The 19,440-nt window shown below is 37.1% G+C and overlaps 1 protein-coding gene across 4 annotated transcripts in view; it reads right to left on the bottom strand.

Annotated features, from left to right (window-relative positions):
• The window catches only part of SLF1 (SMC5-SMC6 complex localization factor 1), a 66,255-nt gene that overhangs the window by 8,704 nt on the left and 38,111 nt on the right, over positions 1-19,440 (bottom strand). For all 4 annotated transcript variants that reach the window (XM_060146162.1, XM_060146161.1, XM_060146163.1 and 1 more), the window contains one exon: positions 6,076-6,223. In XM_060146162.1, the coding sequence (XP_060002145.1) occupies positions 6,076-6,223 (148 nt within the window). The remainder of the gene's footprint in view (positions 1-6,075; positions 6,224-19,440) is intronic.

Genomic DNA, 19,440 nt, shown 5'->3' with positions numbered 1-19,440 from the left:
GGACTTTTATCACTATACTTTCCAATTAATGTTAAAGATCTCTTCCCACAATAGGGCTGTGTCTTTGGAAAACTGGTACTTGGTTTTTAAATGGGCACACATGTATTTAATTTGCACTGATTAGTCTTGAGCTGATAGGAAGACATTTTTCCCCCGACAACATCCATGAATCCTATCACTGCAGAGAAGGAGGAAAGGTAAAGAAGAGGGATAAGGTAAGACAAGAGAATGCATAAGAATTTCCTTAGAAGTCTGCACCCACTGTACTATACCAAGTGCGGGAGAGGAGTATAATTTTAAATGACAAAACAAACAAACAACAAAAACACCAAGAGTCTCAAATCTCTTCATTCTAAAATCCTCAAGTTCTCCAATAATATGGAAATACATAAATATATACATGAATTGAAAGTGATAAAGGACTGAAGTGACTATTTCCCTTGTAAATTTAATGTTATGAATTCTCTATTAATACTCTCTGCTTAAGTAATAGCATGGATAATACACTGGAATGGTAAAGAATAATCAATCAATAGGATACTAAAAAAGCTAAAATTAAGCAAAACAGGATGAAAAAAGTTGATATACAATAAGGCAGATTAAAATTAACTACAAATAATGGAAGAATAAAGAATTAGAAAAAGTCAATAAAATTAGCAAAATAACATAACAGGTCAATATACATTTTAAAAATTGGACAGAATAATAAACTTAATAGCAATATAAAGCTTAAAATTTGAAGTTTCTACTCAGGAGCTGACTTCCCTTGGCTGAGCAGACTTCGCAGACATCCAGTGAAATCCTGTCCTTCTCAGATGCCTTCCCGAAAGGCTAGGGCCTCTGGTGTCCTTGCAGTCCTTGCCTGACTTTCAATGAGGGAAGGAGAGTTGGGGTGGGATGGGGGTGGGGTGTGGAGAAGAACAACAGTTTAAGGAGGAATTTTGCCCCTGGGAACATTTGGCAATTTGTGGTTGTCACAACTGGGGAGAGAAATATACTGGCAACGTAGTAGGCAAAGGCCAGGCATGCTACCAACTGTCCTACAATTCACAGTTCACAGGACAGCCCCTCACAATAAAGAATTATCTGGCCCCAAACATAAACAGTGGCCAGGCTCAGAAAGAAACTGCCTGGACTAAAGAGATCTGAGGTTCTTGCTTGTGGCAGACTGCCATATGGGCAAATGGCTCCAGTCAGATGTTAAATAGATCCACCTAGCCCCACACAGACATATGGTTGCTGAATTCAAACAATCCTGTCCAAATATGGCCTCAGAGATATAATTTATAAGAACTGGAAACAAGAAAGGAGTTATTTACAACTTTTTGTTACAACGGACTACTTACAACCTACTAGGCTGCTAGTATTATCTGAAACTATGCAAGCAATGAACTGAAGGATGAGCAGCAAAAGATCTTTCCAATATTAAATCTCTAGTTATACACATTAAAAAAAAGCACATCTATCATCACAGACTTTACTACAACCAACTGATCTTACGTATCAACTCTAAGCAGAGGCAAAAGCAAAGCAGAAATAACTTGTACTGTACAGTTCAAAAGCAACGATCCCACAGTGGAACTTCTAAATGGAGTTATTCACCTAGAAATAACATTTGGTAGCTTTAAAGATATAGCAAATACAAACTATAATGGATCCACATATGACCAGGTAACACACACTTGAAGGGAATGATCAATAAGAGATGAACAAGAGAACTTAAGAAACTTAACCCCTGACTGACATGTACACACTGCTCTATTTAAAATGGATAACCAGCAAGGACCTAGTGTATAGCACAGGGAACTATGCTCAATATTAGGTAACAACCTAAATGGGAAAAGAATTTGAAAAAGAATAGATACATGTACATGTAAAACTGAATCACTTTGCTGTACACCTGAAACTAATACAACATTGTTACTCAACTGGACTCCAACATAAAATAAAAAGTTAAACAAAAAAAAAAAAAAAAAAGAAAGAAACTTAACCCCTGGACTTTAAGACCTTCAATGGCAGGATCATTTTTATTGCCCTCACAGCTAGTAGGTTAGTAGCTTGCACAGAATAAACATTTAGTACTTAATAGATAAATGAATGAATGACTGGCAGATAGCAATAACTGGAGAGCCAAGCCAGGATGATCTTTAAAAAAGTTACTTAGATCATGCCACTCCCTTTGAAAAATGGTTTCTAACCCCTAAATAGGGCTTGGAAGTTCCTACTCAAGCTCCTCTATTACTTTTTTGGCTTTACTGTGGCCACTCTTCTCCCTTCTGCTTGTCATCAGCCAGGCATCAAAAGATTTCAAACAGGCCCAACTCTTTCCTATCTCCGAGTTTTAGTAAATGTTGTGTCTTCTGAATGGAATACACTTCCCTGACTCTGCCAAACTCCTACTTATCCTTCAGGTTTTGCTCTCCATGACCACTCTACATAAAATAAGTTTATCCAGCTCAACACCTAGTTTTTCTTATTTGGAGCACTTAGCACTTTAAAATGATGTATTTACATTAACTTAATTACAGTCTGCCTCTCCCACCGAAAGCTCCAAAAAGGCAAGGATCATATTTTGTTTCCCTCTTCCACTGTATATGAAGTGTTTACCTCAATGCCTGGTAGAATGCCAATAAAAATCTGTTGAACAAATGCAGGCAACAGAAACATTTTGATTGAGATGATTAGTCAAATTATAAAAATGTATATTTTGGGAAAAGGTCTGAAGCATGGAGAGGGATTAAAATAGAGAGTAAAAAAAAAAAGCCAATAAAGGTTTGGAAAAACTCTCAGGAAAAGATAATGACGTAGCCTGAGAAAGGCAAAGGAAGCTTTATTAAAGTTCTCTAAAGATGTGAAAAATATTATAGTAACTTCTGATGACATGTTTTCTTCCCAGTGAAAACAGGAGAAGAAATAAACTGAAGTTAAGGATTGACAAACTATGTCTTGCTGCCTATTTTTATGAATAAAGTTTTACTGGAACACAGCCATGTTGATTTATGTACTGTGTATCACTGCTTTCTTAAGAGTAGAGTTGAGTGGTTGGGACAGAGATGGTAGAGCTGAAAAGCCAAAAATATTTACTATCTTATATTTTATCAAAAACAGTTTGTCAACCCTAGTTTAAGCCAATACATCAGGAATTTCAATTAGGCACAAAAAAGAAATTTCAGATCTTGATGCTAAAATATAGAAAGGGATATAAGGAAACTCTTTCTGTTCAAAGTGTTTCGGAACAAGAGAGAATGGCATCTATGTGGGACTGCTGGACATGAGCTCTGATGGAAAGAAGAAAGAATTTTACTTATCTACTGAAATATCTTCTGCCATAATTTTCTACAAAACAATTAACAACTAACAACAATTTTACTAAACTAAAATTAATTCAATAAATCTGAATCTGAGTAGTACCATAGTATGTATTTTATACTTTTGGACTAGAAAAAAAACAAAACATCGTTTGTCATAAATGAGAAAGATGGACCAGTATCTTCAACTGGAAGCTATATAACAGCCAAATTATAAAATCTTTACTAATGACTTAGGAAAAGCAAATAATAGTTTAACTGAGCTGAAGAATAATACAAAGACATGGTCAAACAAACAAACAAACATACAAACTACGGAGTATCTACAGAGAAAAAGAAATGGTTCTCTATCAAAAGGGCAAAATATTGACCAAAAGGACATTATTAGAACACCTGGTTCACTTGTAGGGATGAGTGTATTATTCTACAAGCTCTGTATTATACAGTTTAACTTTGCATATTAGCTGTAGAAAAGCTACTGCTCTCTTAAGGATAAACTATTCACTTGATTTCTATCTCTTGACAAAGGCTAAAAATCAAGATGTACTAACAAAAATTTAGGAAGATTAATTTGAACCATTTTTAGATATGTATGTTGAATTTTTAAAACTGCCTATCTATGGTTTAATTGGAAGTCTAAGAAACCAATTGTGTGGTACCTTGAGAAGAGAAAGGAAAGGCTTAAACACACAGTTCAAATGGGGATATAGTTTAAATCTCTTGTAGTTTTAAATATTAGTGATCAAACATATTGAGAGCAAAGTAATCAGTCTGTCGACAGGATTACAATGGTAACATTAAAGTCAGTCAGCTTAAGTCAGTCACAGGCTCAAATTTGTTGAGTTTAAACTTGTGGAAACTGGGAGTAACAGTGGATAACAATGCCTTGCTTTAAAGTGAAGGGACATTCGATTATGAGCAAAGAAAGCATTAAAGCTGATGCATAACATGTAGTAGAACCTTGTTATCACAAGGCTCATTATTTCATGCATTTGGCTAAGATAAGTTATATTTCCCTAGAGGTAACCAATACACACTGGAAACAACACATATAAATACACTGATAGTCTGTAAAGGCACTGCTAATTCTATCCTGGGGTCCCCAAACTCAAAGAAGTTTCATTATGGAATGAAAACAGGGAATCCTTTTAGCTGAATGTTTAGTTCCCATGCTAGCAAATAATGCCAGAATTCTGCTGTTTCTAAAATGGAAAAAAAGAAAAAAAAAAAAAAGATCTAGTAGGAATGGTGGGAAAGAAATGAAAAGAAAAGGTTCTGAAGGAAGATTGAATTTGAGCTAAGAAATGTTAAAAAGTCATGCAACAAAGGACAGCTACTTCACAAAAGGAACAGTAATCACCCCTCAGCTCAATGAAAAAGAAAGAGGAAAAGAAGAAGATAAAATGCTTTAGATAAAAATCTTCTAACTTCAGTAGTATAAAAAGAGACCTCTCTTTGCAGAGGGCATCATCGAATAAATCCTGAACCCAGTTAGAGCCTGGATTTCTATTCTAGAATCTCTCTTCAAAGTATTAAAGTGATTGACAGCATATTCAAGAACTTTTTCTTTTATATAAAACCAAGATGCAACGAAACACATGTGTAACAAAACAGAATACTTACTTAGCAGTCTAAAATAGTTTTAAGTATATAAAAATCATCTTTTATATTTGAGAGGCACAGAAGTCCACTTACTTTAAAATATGTTCATTTTAGAAATTTAGAAAGGAAGGAAAGAAAAGAAGGGAGGGAAGAAGGAAATGGTTCATAGGGCCCTAAACTGGCTTTGAAGTGTAAGAATGAACATAAACGTTAATAACACTGTAATAACTTTGTATGTGGACAGATGGTTACTAGACGTATGGTGGTGATCATTTCCTAATGTATGAAAATGTCAAATCATGTAGTACACCTGAAACATAATATTGTACATCAACTATATTAAAAAAAAAGAATGTACACATAAAATCTTATAGAAGCCTGGAGACCCAAAAGAGTTAGGTAGAACCTTTCATAAGGTAAGCATGTGAAGATGAGTTCTGTCATCATATTGCTTAAGTAATATTCCTATTACTTTAGAGGAAACTTTAAAATTAGATAATGCGGGGAGGAGGAAGAGTGAGAAAATTATACATAAGTATTACTTTTATTTGCTTCATCCATGCTAATTTGTTAGATCGTCAGACTCAATGGAAAAGAAATATGGCAGCTTTTTGTTATAATAAGAAAAATTACACAGCAACAGGTACATGGGGAAAATGTTTTAGCCAGTGATATAGCTCAAGTTAATCCAAGTGGCTTTATAACATAGTAAGTATTCTGATCCAAAGATTTTCATTTTTTAATACTGTTAAGTATTTATGCAGGAAGAGACCTGGAAACTGTTCATAGGGCGCAGACAACATTACAGACAGATAATGCTTTCTAGGTGAACAATTAGAAGTATTAAAGGTACTGAAAATAGTTTCTACCATGTGAGATTCTAAAACACCAAACATTAAAAAGCAAATCTATCTCTTCAATGAAAAGAGAATAAACTGGTTTTAAATTTGTCTAAATATTTACTTTCACAGAACGGCTTAATTTTAATATTTTGTTGTAGGATTAAGGAAAACATTAATAACATTATATATAAATATATAATAAGTTATTTCCATGTACTATTTTCCATGCTATATTAAATTTTTATGAAAGCATCAAAATACTATTTTTGAATAATAAATGATATGTGTGGGGAAGAAGGCTCATGTAACATAGACACACTTACCATCACATGAAAGGGAAACGTAACTTCCTAAGTCATCAGACATGTGTCGCATCACGTTTCTACCCATCTTAAGACCAAGGACAATCCAATAATCTATTGCCGCTCCAAGAATTCCAGTTAATAAGTAAGCTAGTTCATGTTTGAAGACCTAACATTGAGATTGGAAAAATATCACTAAAACATACTGAAATGTATTATTTCTATTATTTTGAATACTTGTTGAGGCAAAACATAGCTATTTAAAAAAACAGGGTATGCTAATGCCAAAAGGTATTCTTAAGAAACCTAGCAAACTAATTCCCTCTTTCCATTCTCTCCATCTCCTTCCTTCCCTCCTTCCTCCCCTGATCTATATCTACATCTAAATCTGTATCTGTATGACAAAACAGTTAATAAAACAAATTTTCCAGGACTTATATATGGATAGCTTGTAACAATCTTTTAAGATAACTTTATCCAGTGGTGTCAAGTGCTTTAGTCAGGCAATAATTCCATTAAAACAATGAGGAAGTACTTGGCTTCTGTGGATTTCTGTTAACAAGAATATATGACTACAAAAAAAGAGATTTAGCCACTCCTACTGTTTATGTACAAAATTAACCTTTACATTTCCCTAAATGGCATTCGCCAGAAAAAGACTTGAAAAACACAATGCATACAAGCTTTAACAAGCAAGACTGTACTTTGTTGTAAAAAATAAAAAAAATCGGCTCATCCAATTTTAATTATTAAATTATATCATATACCATTACCTAACTTAGAGATATAGATATCAGTTTTAAAAGTATACATATTCTTTTATATCATCATTTATATATTAACGATATTAAACTACTGTAAGAAATACAGCAAGGCACACAAACCTCACTTACAATAAGCATGCTTCACACTGTGTTTAAAAATATCTTTCTAATCCATAAACTATGAAGATGAAGAGGTGTGAAAATAATATTTTTAAACACCTTTGATTTAAACATAAACACTTTTCCACAATGACATTAAAACTAGTTGAAATTCCTGTATTTTTGGTATTTGTTGTCTAGGCGTGTTGGATGTGTGAAAAAAATCACTAAATTAACAGTTGGGGAGAAGCCATGTGAAAGGGTTTTAATAAATGTTATATCTAAATAGATAACTGCTATGTTCTGCCCCATACTATACCTGATATGAGATTACTGACAGAGAAATCTCCAGCACTTTGAACCCTCAGTGACTATAGGATTTATTTCTTCTGCCCTCAGCAGACAAGGTTCTTACAGGTATGTACAGCATTTCATTAAGGCATCATTCCTAGCACATGAAGCTATTAAATGGTTTCAGAACTGAAGTGCTGTTTTTGGGTTGTTGCACAAACAAGGACAAATGGTCAAGCAGCACATACATCAGGCCTGCTGAAACAGTGTTTATTGAGGGAAAACCCACAGAGACAGGATCTTCAGCAGGTGCCTAGGTCCCCTTTTGCCCTACCACACTGTTGGGTAGCAGATGGTATTCTGGCAAGGCTGGATATCAGAATGTGGGAGAGAGACTCTGAAGAATGGGACGAAGGGGATTTTAAGCTGCATGATTAGCGAAGCACTGCCCTTCTGATACGATCAGGGGCCAAGATATGGAACCTTGACCACAGCCTGATCCTGTCAGGTCAGGATTCGTGAGTGGGCATCAGCAGGACCCCTTCTCCGGCCTTGATCAGAGGGCTGAGTTTAAGCCTTGCAGTTGTAGTTGTGTGCCATGGGAAGTGAGCAGCAGGACAGGCCATATCAGCAGGCTGGGGAAATACCCACACCTCCCTTGGACCCTGACAGGTGTCAAGCCTTGCAGCTGACCAGAAATAACTCCTTTAAGTATGGGTCTTAGCCAGTCTTCAACAAACTTTGCAGGAAGCCAACTCCATTCTTTGCAAAGCCAAAATGTAGATGATCACTCTGAGCGATTTTACCTCTCATGGTTCAACTTATCAAGAGAACATAGAACAGGACAATGAAAATCTCTGTTTAAACTAGCAAATGATCATGTCAATATCCATGCCACAGAATGTTCCTTCCAACATAATGTATATCTGAACATCAGCAATGACACTTCTCAGGAAGAAAGCAAGAGACTACTACATTTTGATTTGTCAAAGTATTCCCCCATCTCAATCAGGGTTACTTCAGCTCCCTGGTCCTAAGACTCTGGATAGGGAAGATGAGGTTAGCACATAGAGCTAAGCCTCATATAAACAACAACCTAGCACTCTATCAAGTAAAAATAACATAAAACCAACCAGGTAAGACTCTCTCTCTTTCCTGATGCAAATATATGTACATGTGTACCTGACACCACAAATGAGTATCAATATTGCTTACGACTTCCGGGAAGATGGTGGAAGAGTAAGACGCGGAGATCACCTTCCTCCCCACAGATACACCAGAAATACATCTACGCGTGGAACAACTCCTACGGAACACCTACTGAACGCTGGCAGAAGACCTCAGACCTCCCAAAAGGCAAGGAACCCCCCCACGTACCTGGTTAGGGCAAAAGAAAAAACTAAACAGAGACAAAAGGATAGGGACGGGTCCTGCACCAGCGGGAGAGAGCTGTGAAGGAGGAAAAGTGTCCACACACTAGGAAGACCCTTCGTGGGCAGAGACTTCGGGTGGCGGAGTGGGGGAGCTTGGGAGCCGCGGAGGAGAGCACAGCAACAGGGGTGCGGGGGGCAAAGCAGAGAGATTCCAGCGCAGAGGACTGGGCCGACCGGCACTCAACAGCCGAGAGGCTTGTCTGCTCACCCGCCAGGGTGGGCGGGGCTGGGAGCTGAGGCTCCGGCTTCTGTCGGAGCGCCGGGAGAGGACTGGGGTTGGCGGCATGAACACAGCCTGCAGGGCGTTAGTGCACCGCGGCTAGCCGGGAGGGAGTCTGGGGAAAAGTCTGGACCTGCCGAAGAGGCAAGAGACATTTTCTTCCCTCTTTGTTTCCTGGTGCACGAGGAGAGGGGATTAAGAGTGCTGCTTAAAGGAGCTCCAGAGACTGGCGCGAGCCGCGGCTAAAAGCGCGGACCCCAGAGACGGGCATGAGATGCTAAGGTTGCTGCTGCCGCCACCAAGAAGCCTGTGTGCGAACACAGGTCACTATCCACACCCCCTTCCGGGGAGCCTGTGCAGCCTGCCACTGCCAGGGTCCCAGGATCCAGGGACAACTCCCCCGAGAAAACGCACGGCGCGCCTCAGGCTGGTGCAACCTCATGCCGGCCTATGCCACCTCAGGCCCGCCCCGCACTCTGTGCCCCTCCCTCCCCGCCGGCCTGAGTGAGCCAGAGCCTCTGAATCAGCGGCTCCTTTAACCCCGTCCTGTCTGAGCGAAGAACAGACTCCCTCCAGCGACCTACACGCACAGGCGGAGCCAAATCCAAAGCTGATCCCCTGGGAGCTGTGAGAACAAAGAAGAGAAAGGGAAATCTCTACGAGCAGCCTCAGAAGCAGCGGATTAAAGCTCCACAATCAACTTGATGTACCCTGCATCTGTGGAATACATGAATAGACAACAAATCATCCCAAATTAAGGAGCCCTGTGGATGAAAGGCTCTTGGTGCTGCAGCCAGGAGTCAGTGCTGTGCCTCGGAGGTGGGAGAGCCAACTTCAGGACACTGGTCCACAAGAGGCCTCCCAGCTGCACATAATATCAAACAGCGAAAATCTCCCAGAGATCTCCATCTCAATGCCAGCACCCAGCTTCACTCAACGACCAGCAAGCTACAGTGCTGGACATCCTATGCCAAACAACTAGCAAGACAGGAACACAACCCCACCCATTAGCAGAGAGGCTGCCCAAAATCATAATAAGTCTATAGACACCCCAAAACACACCACCAGACGTGGACCTGCCCACCAGAAAGACAAGATCCAGCCTCATCCACCAGAACACAGGCACTAGTACCCTCCACCAGGAAGCCTACACAACCCACTGAACCAACCTTAGCCACTGGGGACAGACACCAAAAACAACAGGAACTATGAACCTTCAGCCTGCAAAAAAGGAGACCCCAAACACAGTAAGATAAGCAAAATGAAAACACAGAAAAACACACAGCAGATGAAGGAGCAAGATAAAAACCCACCAGACCTAACAAATGAAGAGGAAATAGGCAGTCTACCTGAAAAAGAATTCAGAATAATGATAGTAAAGATGATCCAAAATCTTGGAAATAGGATAGACAAAATGCAAGAATCAGTTAACAAGGACCTAGAAGAACTAAAGATGAAACAAACAATGATGAACAACACAATAAATGAAATGAAAAATACTCTAGATGGGATCAATAGCAGAATAACTGAGGCAGAAGAACGGATAAGTGACCTGGAAGATAAAATAGTGGAAATAACTACTGCAGAGCAGAATAAAGAAAAAAGAATGAAAATAACTGAGGACAGTCTCAGAGACCTCTGGGACAACATTAAACACACCAACATTCGAATTATAGGGGTTCCAGAAGAAGAAGAGAAAAAGAAAGGGACTGAGAAAATATTTGAAGAGATTATAGTTGAAAACTTCCCTAATATGGGAAAGGAAATAGTTAATCAAGTCCAGGAAGCACAGAGAGTCCCATACAGGATAAATCCAAGGAGAAATACGCCAAGACACATATTAATCAAACTGTCAAAAATTAAATACAAAGAAAACATTAAAAGCAGCAAGGGAAAAACAACAAATAACACACAAGGGAATCCCCATGAGGTTAACAGCTGATCTTTCAGCAGAAACTCTGCAAGCCAGAAGGGACTGGCAGGACATATTGAAAGTGTTGAAAGAGAAAAACCTGCAACCAAGATTACTCTACCCAGCAAGGATCTCATTCAGATTTGATGGAGAAATTAAAACCTTTACAGACAAGCAAAAGCTGAGAGAGTTCAGCACCACCAAACCAGCTCTACAACAAATGCTAAAGGAACTTCTCTAGGCAAGAAACACAAAAGAAGGAAAAGACCTACAATAACGAACCCAAAACAATTAAGAAAATGGGAATGGGAACACACATATCGAAAATTACCTTAAATGTAAATGGACTAAATGCTCCCACCAAAAGACACAGATTGGCTGAATGGATACAAAAACAAGACGCATATATTTGCTGTCTACAAGAGACCCACTTCAGACCTAGAGACACATACAGACTGAAAGTAAGGGGATGGAAGAAGATATTTCATGCAAATGGAAACCAAAAGAAAGCTGGAGTAGCAATTCTCATATCAGACAAAATAGACTTTAAAACAAAGACTATTAGAAGAGACAAAGAAGGATACTACATAATGATCAAGGGATCGATCCAAGCAGAAGATATAACAATTGTAAATATTTATGCACCCAACATAGGAGCACCTCAATACATAAGGCAAATACTGACAGCCATAAAAGGGGAAATCGACAGTAACACATTCATAGTAGGGGACTTTAACACCCCACTTTCACCAATGGACAGATCATCCAAAATGAAAATAAATAAGGAAACACAAGCTTTAAATGATACATTAAACGAGATGGACTTAATTGATATTTATAGGACATTCCATCAAAAAACAACAGAAGACACTTTCTTCTCAAGTGCTCATGGAACATTCTCCAGGATAGATCATATCTTGGGTCACAAATCAAGCCTTGGTAAATTTAAGAAAATTGAAATTGTATCAAGTATCTTTTCCGACCACAATGCTATGAGACTCGATATCAATTACAGGAAAAGATCTGTAAAAATACAAACACATGGAGGCTAAACAATACACTACTTAATAACGAAGTGATCACTGAAGAAATCAAAGAGAAAATCAAAAAATACCTAGAAACAAATGACAATGGAGACACGACGACTCAAAATCTATGGGATGCAGCAAAAGCAGTTCTAAGAGGGAAGTTTATAGCAATACAATCCTACCTTAAGAAACAGGAAACATCTCGAATAAACAACCTAACCTTGCACCTAAAGCAATTAGAGAAAGAAGAACAAAAAAACCCCAAAGTTAGCAGAAGGAAAGAAATCATAAAAATCAGATCAGAAATAAATGAAAAAGAAATGAAGGAAACGATAGCAAAGATCAATAAAACTAAAAGCTGGTTCTTTGAAAGGATAAACAAAATTGATAAACCATTAGCCAGACTCATCAAGAAAAAAAGGGAAAAGACTCAAATCAATAGAATTAGAAATGAAAAAGGAGAAGTAACAACTGACACTGCAGAAATACAAAAGATCATGAGAGATTACTACAAGCAACTCTATGCCAATAAAATGGACAACCTGGAAGAAATGGACAAATTCTTAGAAAGGCATAACCTGCCAAGACTGAATCAGGAAGAAATAGAAAATATGAACAGACCAATCACAAGCACTGAAATTGAAACTGTGATTAAAAATCTTCCAACAATCAAAAGCCCAGGACCAGATGGCTTCACAGGCGAATTCTATCAAACATTTAGAGAATAGCTATCACCTATCCTTCTCAAACTCTTCCAAAATATAGCAGAGGGAGGAACACTCCCCAACTCATTCTATGAGGCCACCATCACCCTGATACCAAAACCAGACAAGGATGCCACAAAGAAAGAAAACTACAGGCCAATATCACTGATTAACATAGATGCAAAAATCCTCAACAAAATACTAGCAAACAGAATCCAACAGCACATTAAACGGATCATACACCATGATCAAGTGGGGTTTATTCCAGGAATGCAAGGATTCTTCAATATACGCAAATCAATCAACGTGATACACCATATTAACAAATTGAAGGAGAAAAACCACATGATCATCTCAATAGATGCAGAGAAAGCTTTTGACAAAATTCAACACCCATTTATGATAAAAACCCTGCAGAAAGTAGGCATAGAGGGAACTTTCCTCAACATAATAAAGGCCATATATGACAAACCCACAGCCAACATCGTCCTCAATGGTGAAAAACTGAAAGCATTTCCACTAAGATCAGGAACAAGACAAGGTTGCCCACTCTCACCACTCTTATTCAACTTAGTTTTGGAAGTTTTAGCCACAGCAATCAGAGAAGAAAAGGAAATAAAAGGAATCCAAATCGGAAAAGAAGAAGTAAAGCTGTCACTGTTTGCAGATGACATGATACTATACATAGAGAATCCTAAAGATGCTACCAGAAAACTACTAGAGCTAATCAATGAATTTGGTAAAGTAGCAGGATACAAAATTAATGCACAGAAATCTCTGGCATTCCTATACACTAAGGATGAAAAATCTGAAAGTGAAATCAAGAAAACACTCCCATTTACCATTGCAACAAAAAGAACAAAATATCTAGGAATAAACCTACCTAAGGAGACAAAAGACCTGTATGCAGAAAATTATAAGACACTGATGAAAGAAATTAAAGATGATACAAAAGATGGAGAGATATACCATGTTCTTGGATTGGAAGAATCAACAATGTGAAAATGACTCTACTACCCAAAGCAATCTACAGATTCAATGCAATCCCTATCAAACTACCACTGGCATTTTTCACAGAACTAGAACAAAACATTTCACAATTTGTATGGAAACACAAAAGACCCCGAATAGCCAAAGCAATCTTGAGAATGAAAAACGGAGCTGGAGGAATCAGGCTTCCTGACTTCAGACTATACTACAAAGCTACAGTAATCAAGACAGTATGGTACTGGCACAAAAACAGAAATATCGATCAATGGAACAGGATAGAAAGCCCAGAGATAAACTCACGCACATATGGTCACCTTATCTTTGACAAAGGAGGCAGGAATGTACCGTGGAGAAAGGACAGCCTATTCAATAAGTGGTGCTGGGAAAACTGGACAGCTACATGTAAAAGTATGAGATTAGATCACTCCCTAACACCATATACAAAAATAAGCTCAAAATGGATTAAAGACCTAAATGTAAGGCCAGAAACTATCAAACTCTTAGAGGAAAACATAGGCAGGACACTCTATGACGTAAATCACAGCAAGGTCCTTTTTGACCCACCTCCTAGAGAAATGGAAATAAAAACAAAAGTAAACAAATGGGACCTAATGAAACTTAAAAGCTTTTGCGCAGCAAAGGAAACCATAAAGAAGACCAAAAGACAACCCTCAGAATGGGAGAAAATATTTGCAAATGAAGCAACGGACAAAGGATTAATCTCCAAAATTTATAAGCAGCTCATGCAGCTTAATAACAAAAAAACAAACAACCCAATCCCAAAATGGGCAGAAGACCTAAATAGACATTTCTCCAAAGAAGATATACAGAGTGCCAACAAACACATGAAAGAATGCTCAACATCACTAATCATTAGAGAAATGCAAATCAAAACTACAATGAGATATCATCTCACACCAGTCAGAATGGCCATCATCAAAAAATCTAGAAACAATAAATGCTGGAGAGGGTGTGGAGAAAAGGGAACCCTCTTACACTGTTGGTGGGAATGTAAATTGATACAGCCACTGTGGAGAACAGTATGGAGGTTCCTTGAAAAACTACAAATAGAACTACCATATGACCCAGCAATCCCACTACTGGGCATATACCCTGAGAAAACCATAATTCAAAAAGAGTCATGTACCAAAATGTTCATTGCAGCTCTATTTACAATAGCCAGGAGATGGAAACAACCTAAGTGTCCATCATCGGATGAATGGATAAAGAAGATGTGGCACATATATACAATGGAATATTACTCAGCCATAAAAAGAAACGAAATTGAGCTATTTGTAATGAGGTGGATAGACCTAGAGTCTGTCATACAGAGTGAAGTAAGTCAGAAAGAGAGAGACAAATACCGTATGCTAACACATATATATGGAATTTAAGAAAAAAAAATGTCATGAAAAACCTAGGGGTGAAACAGGAATAAAGACACAGACTTACTAGAGAATGGACTTGCGGCTATGGCGAGGGGGAAAGGTAAACAGTGACAAAGCGAGAAAGAGGCATGGACACATATACACTACCAAACGTAAGGTAGATAGCTAGTGGGAAGCAGCCGCATAGCACAGGGAGATCAGCTCGGTGCATTGTGACTGCCTGGAGGGGTGGGATAGGGAGGGTGGGAGGGAGGGAGACGCAAGCGGGAAGAGATATGGGAACATACGTATATATATAACTGATTCATTTTGTTGTGAAGCTGAAACTAACATACCATTGTAAAGCAATTATACGCTAATAAAGATGTTAAAATGAAAAAAAATAATAAAATAAAATATATCTCTTGGGAAAAAAAAAATAAAGCCTTTGGAGTGTGGGCAATCTCATACCATCTATATTGGAAGAGAGCTGATGAGCAGACCATCCTAAGAAGCAGAAAGTCTAAATATATTTGATGATTGGCTGTGGAATGTGTTATTAGAACAGCAATTTTACCTTGTAAATTGGTTTTAGCTAATAATGAAATGATTTTGCATTTTCCACGTGTATGCTGACTCCAAATGGGTGAAGGATCAGAGAGATATTTGCTGGGTAGCAAAAACAAGCCCATATGGGGGTTTGTTCAAAACCCTACCAGGACTTGGCTCCCATAACATAATTTGTCACAGTATATTATAGTTTCCTGTAGACTTGTCTTTATCCTCCACTAGATCAGGAATTTCAGGAAACCATGGATTTACATCTGGGATACCATAGTATCCCCAGGGCCTTACAATAATTGGCATTTGGTGGGCATTCCGAAAATTTGTTAAAAGGAAGCAAACAAGTGAGAAAAGTAGCTATAGACAATAAAAAAAAATATTGCTTACTATTCAATTCACCTTGAAATTATTGTTATTAAGCAGTTAGAGATAGGTACGTCTTACAGTACCTGCAAGGAAAGACTGTAGTTCCTTTACCATGGTAAGAAAAAATTTGCCAAAGTTATTCTACCTGTGTGTCATTGGCTAAACATACCTACCACATACCACATATACATCATAGAAAATTTTTATATAAAAAGATACTTTCAAATCAGGTTCTTGGATCCTTTTACACTACTTTCTTAACTATGACACTCACTATAACCATAGGAACAAGACACTGTGCTATGGACTGTACTCACCGTAACGTAACAATGCTACTATTTCTAGCACCATGGATATATATGCTTTGGAAGTGGATTAGTGGGAAAATGGCAAAAAAAAACATCAAAAGAGAAAAGCTTTCTTGGAATACCAAAATGTTTGCTAAAGCTGAAAGAACAGAACATAAATACCCTAAGTATTAACAAAGAAATGAAAGATAGATATGATTTGCACATATGACATATATTTACCTTAGATCTCCCTTCTAATAGGGAAAGGCTATTAGAAGACATTCTGTCAATATCTCTATTATCTACCAGGACTAGTAATCTTCAGTTTACAAACTTGGCAATCTTCCAAAAATTGACCAGTATATAATGCAGAACAAACTTGATTCTTGGCCTCTGACTCTCAGGTTAGGGCTTTCCACAATATCCCACAGCAATAGATGACAAACTGCTCCTCTAGTACCTCTGGCAGAAAGATGCAAACATAATGTACATACTGTGCCTCTTCCTATTTTAAACAGTGACATGTGAAGTAAGAGAAAGTATGTTGCAGTGGAGACTTGGCCACTAGTCAAGGTTTTGCCCTAAGAAGCTGTGATACCTTGAATAAGTTACTTATATTCTTTAGCCTCAATTTCCTTATCTTTCAACAGAAACTAGCTTCCATTTCTACCAATAATTGTAGGGTTATGGTTAAATAGTATTTAAGGACATCCACAAAGAAAAGCAGAACTAACCACCAAGCTTAGTAAAATGTGTACCTCCTCCATAACCTTGACACATCCCACCTCTGCTCTTTGCCAAGGAAAGCCCAAAGCTTTCTCAGATTATGACAATGAAATTCATTGCCACTGTGTCACTCTGAGATACATTCTGATTGACATTATGACAAAACAATATTAGCATAAACTGAGGACTTCTGTTTAGCTAATGACTTAAATTGAATGCTTCAACTAAGCAAATCAAGATACAAATGCTTTACAGTACAGAAAATGATGTCTGGGAACATGCATGGAATTCTTGAAATTGGAAACTGCCAAAAAGATTTAATTAAGTACAATAATGAATTCTAACACATAAAGTACCACAATAAAAAAACAGTTTATATGAATTTAAGCAATTCAAATGTTAAATAAAATATTAATTTGCAAAGTTTAAAACCAGTTCTCGTATTACAACTGATGGTACAATTTATGGTACATTGCTTCACAAATATGTTACATTTATTTATAAATCTGAACAAAAATCTTCAAGTTAAATATGTATGAATTTGTTACTATTTACATTAGTATTCCCTAAGTAGATTCTTATCTGTGGCAGTCCTTTGGTGATTTAGTAAAACTGTGAAAACATCCGTTTTATTATTGTTTTCAATTATAAAAGAGCAATTTCATTTATATAATCAAATGGATAAAAAAGAAATGCTCCTTAACGAGGAAATATTTTCTATCCTTAATGATTCTATTGTCTAAACAGTAGAAAAAAGGCAGATGATAATCAGGATTTTATCAGTTTTAGCTTAGACATCTAGTTATACCCAGAAACAATCCTCCCTTTTTAATGCCAATTAAAAAAAAAAAAAAAGCCCTGAAAAGAATGTTTTCTTTAAAGAATGCCTCACACACTCCCTAAATAGAATTTTTAAAAATCAGTAAGGGGTTCTGTTTCTAATAATGGAGGCCTAGGTAATTCAGATAAACCATCTTATAGAAGAAAACTTAAAATGTTGAATAAAATATGTAAAATATCTTCAGTAAAGTTAAGAGGAATTGCTCAGCCAAGATCTAGGAGAAGGTAAAAACCAAGTGAGGCATTCAAAGCTAGCTGACTTTGCCCTAAGGACATTTGCTGACCCCAGAGAAAGAGCTGATACACAGTTTGGAGCCTAGGGGAAAAAGGAGTATAAAAGTCATAGCCCAAGGCCTAATGCCCAATACGCTGACACCCTGCAGGGCTTCAGTCTCAAAGCAAGCATGAATCAGAAGCAAAACAACATGTATCTGTGGCCCTGTACTTTACTTTGACTATCCAGGAACCCTTGAACCACACAACAAAAATTTTCGCTAGAGGGAGATATTCTGTGTCTTTGCCACAAACTATTTCTACAAATAATTTTTCAAATGCAATTTACAGCACACAGTCAAACATAACTAGCTTGCAAGAGAATATAAAAGACATGAAAGAAGGAAACAGCAGAAACAACAAATACAAACTGACTCACAAAAACGTCAAATATGGAATAATCAGATGTAGACTGTAAAATAACTATTATCGCCATGTTCAAAGACAAAAGAAAACCTTGAAAACTTCGTAGGGAACCAGAAACCATAAAAATATATCATAGTAATTTGGAAGGAAAAAGTCTAAAACTGGGAAAAATACAAAAAATAAAAAATGCAATAGCCATGTTTATCATATTAGATACAGCTGAAAAGAGACTAGTGAACTAGAAATTGGATAAAAACACTACTCCGAGTACAGAAAAAAATGGAAAATATAGATGAGAGGGTAAAACACACAGAGGATACAAAGAGGAGGTGTGACATAAGTTCATTTGGAACTTAAAAAGTAGAGGAGCGAAAAAGGATCAGAGGAAATAAATTAGAAGAGAAACTATGTAAGAATTTTCCTTAAGCTAGAAGGGACTTCATGGCTATTTAACACCAGAGGTCTCCACTCCATCTACTATGCTTTCTATCCCCAAAGAAAATATTACCTAGCTAGCAATTATGATGATACATCAGTCATGAATAACAAGAAGGCATCACTGTATATAAAGCAGACACTGTTAAAAAAAAAAGAATAAATTCCCAAGGTAGAGTCAGAGGAGTTGATTAAAACATTTAAGCTTGACCTAATAGGTGATAGAGAAAAATGTAGAATAACAGAGAAAACACATTTTGGCCTCTAATCTTATATGAGGTCAAAAAGAAAAGTTGAGTTAATTTCAGAAAGCGGAAATCATACAGGGCTCATTTTTTAACTATAATTTAATATTAGATATTAATAACAAAAGCATAGACAAAATCTGACAACTAAAAGCCATCCATTTAGAAGTTTTAAAACACTCTTTTAAAATATTTCTTGGATCAAAGGGGAATTTGTAATTGACAATAAAAACACTTTGAAAAAAACAATAAGAGCACCCGAGATTAAAGTATCAAAACTTGCAGAATGAATCTCAAGTTCCACTCAAAAGGCAATTTATATTAAGTGTACATATTAGAAATAAAGACTAAATAGAAAAAAGATTCAAATATTCAAGATAGAAGAGAAAAAGAAAGGAATTTTAAAAAATGAGCAGAAATTAATGATATAAAAATGTAAATAATAAAGTCCCCAAAAGCTCATTTTGAAAGGA

The sequence above is a fragment of the Lagenorhynchus albirostris genome, chromosome 3 (assembly GCF_949774975.1).
Source record: "Lagenorhynchus albirostris chromosome 3, mLagAlb1.1, whole genome shotgun sequence".
In the NCBI taxonomy this organism is placed as follows: domain Eukaryota; kingdom Metazoa; phylum Chordata; class Mammalia; order Artiodactyla; family Delphinidae; genus Lagenorhynchus; species Lagenorhynchus albirostris.
Note: the sequence above shows the minus strand (reverse complement) of the source record. Positions and strands in the feature narration are given on the sequence as shown.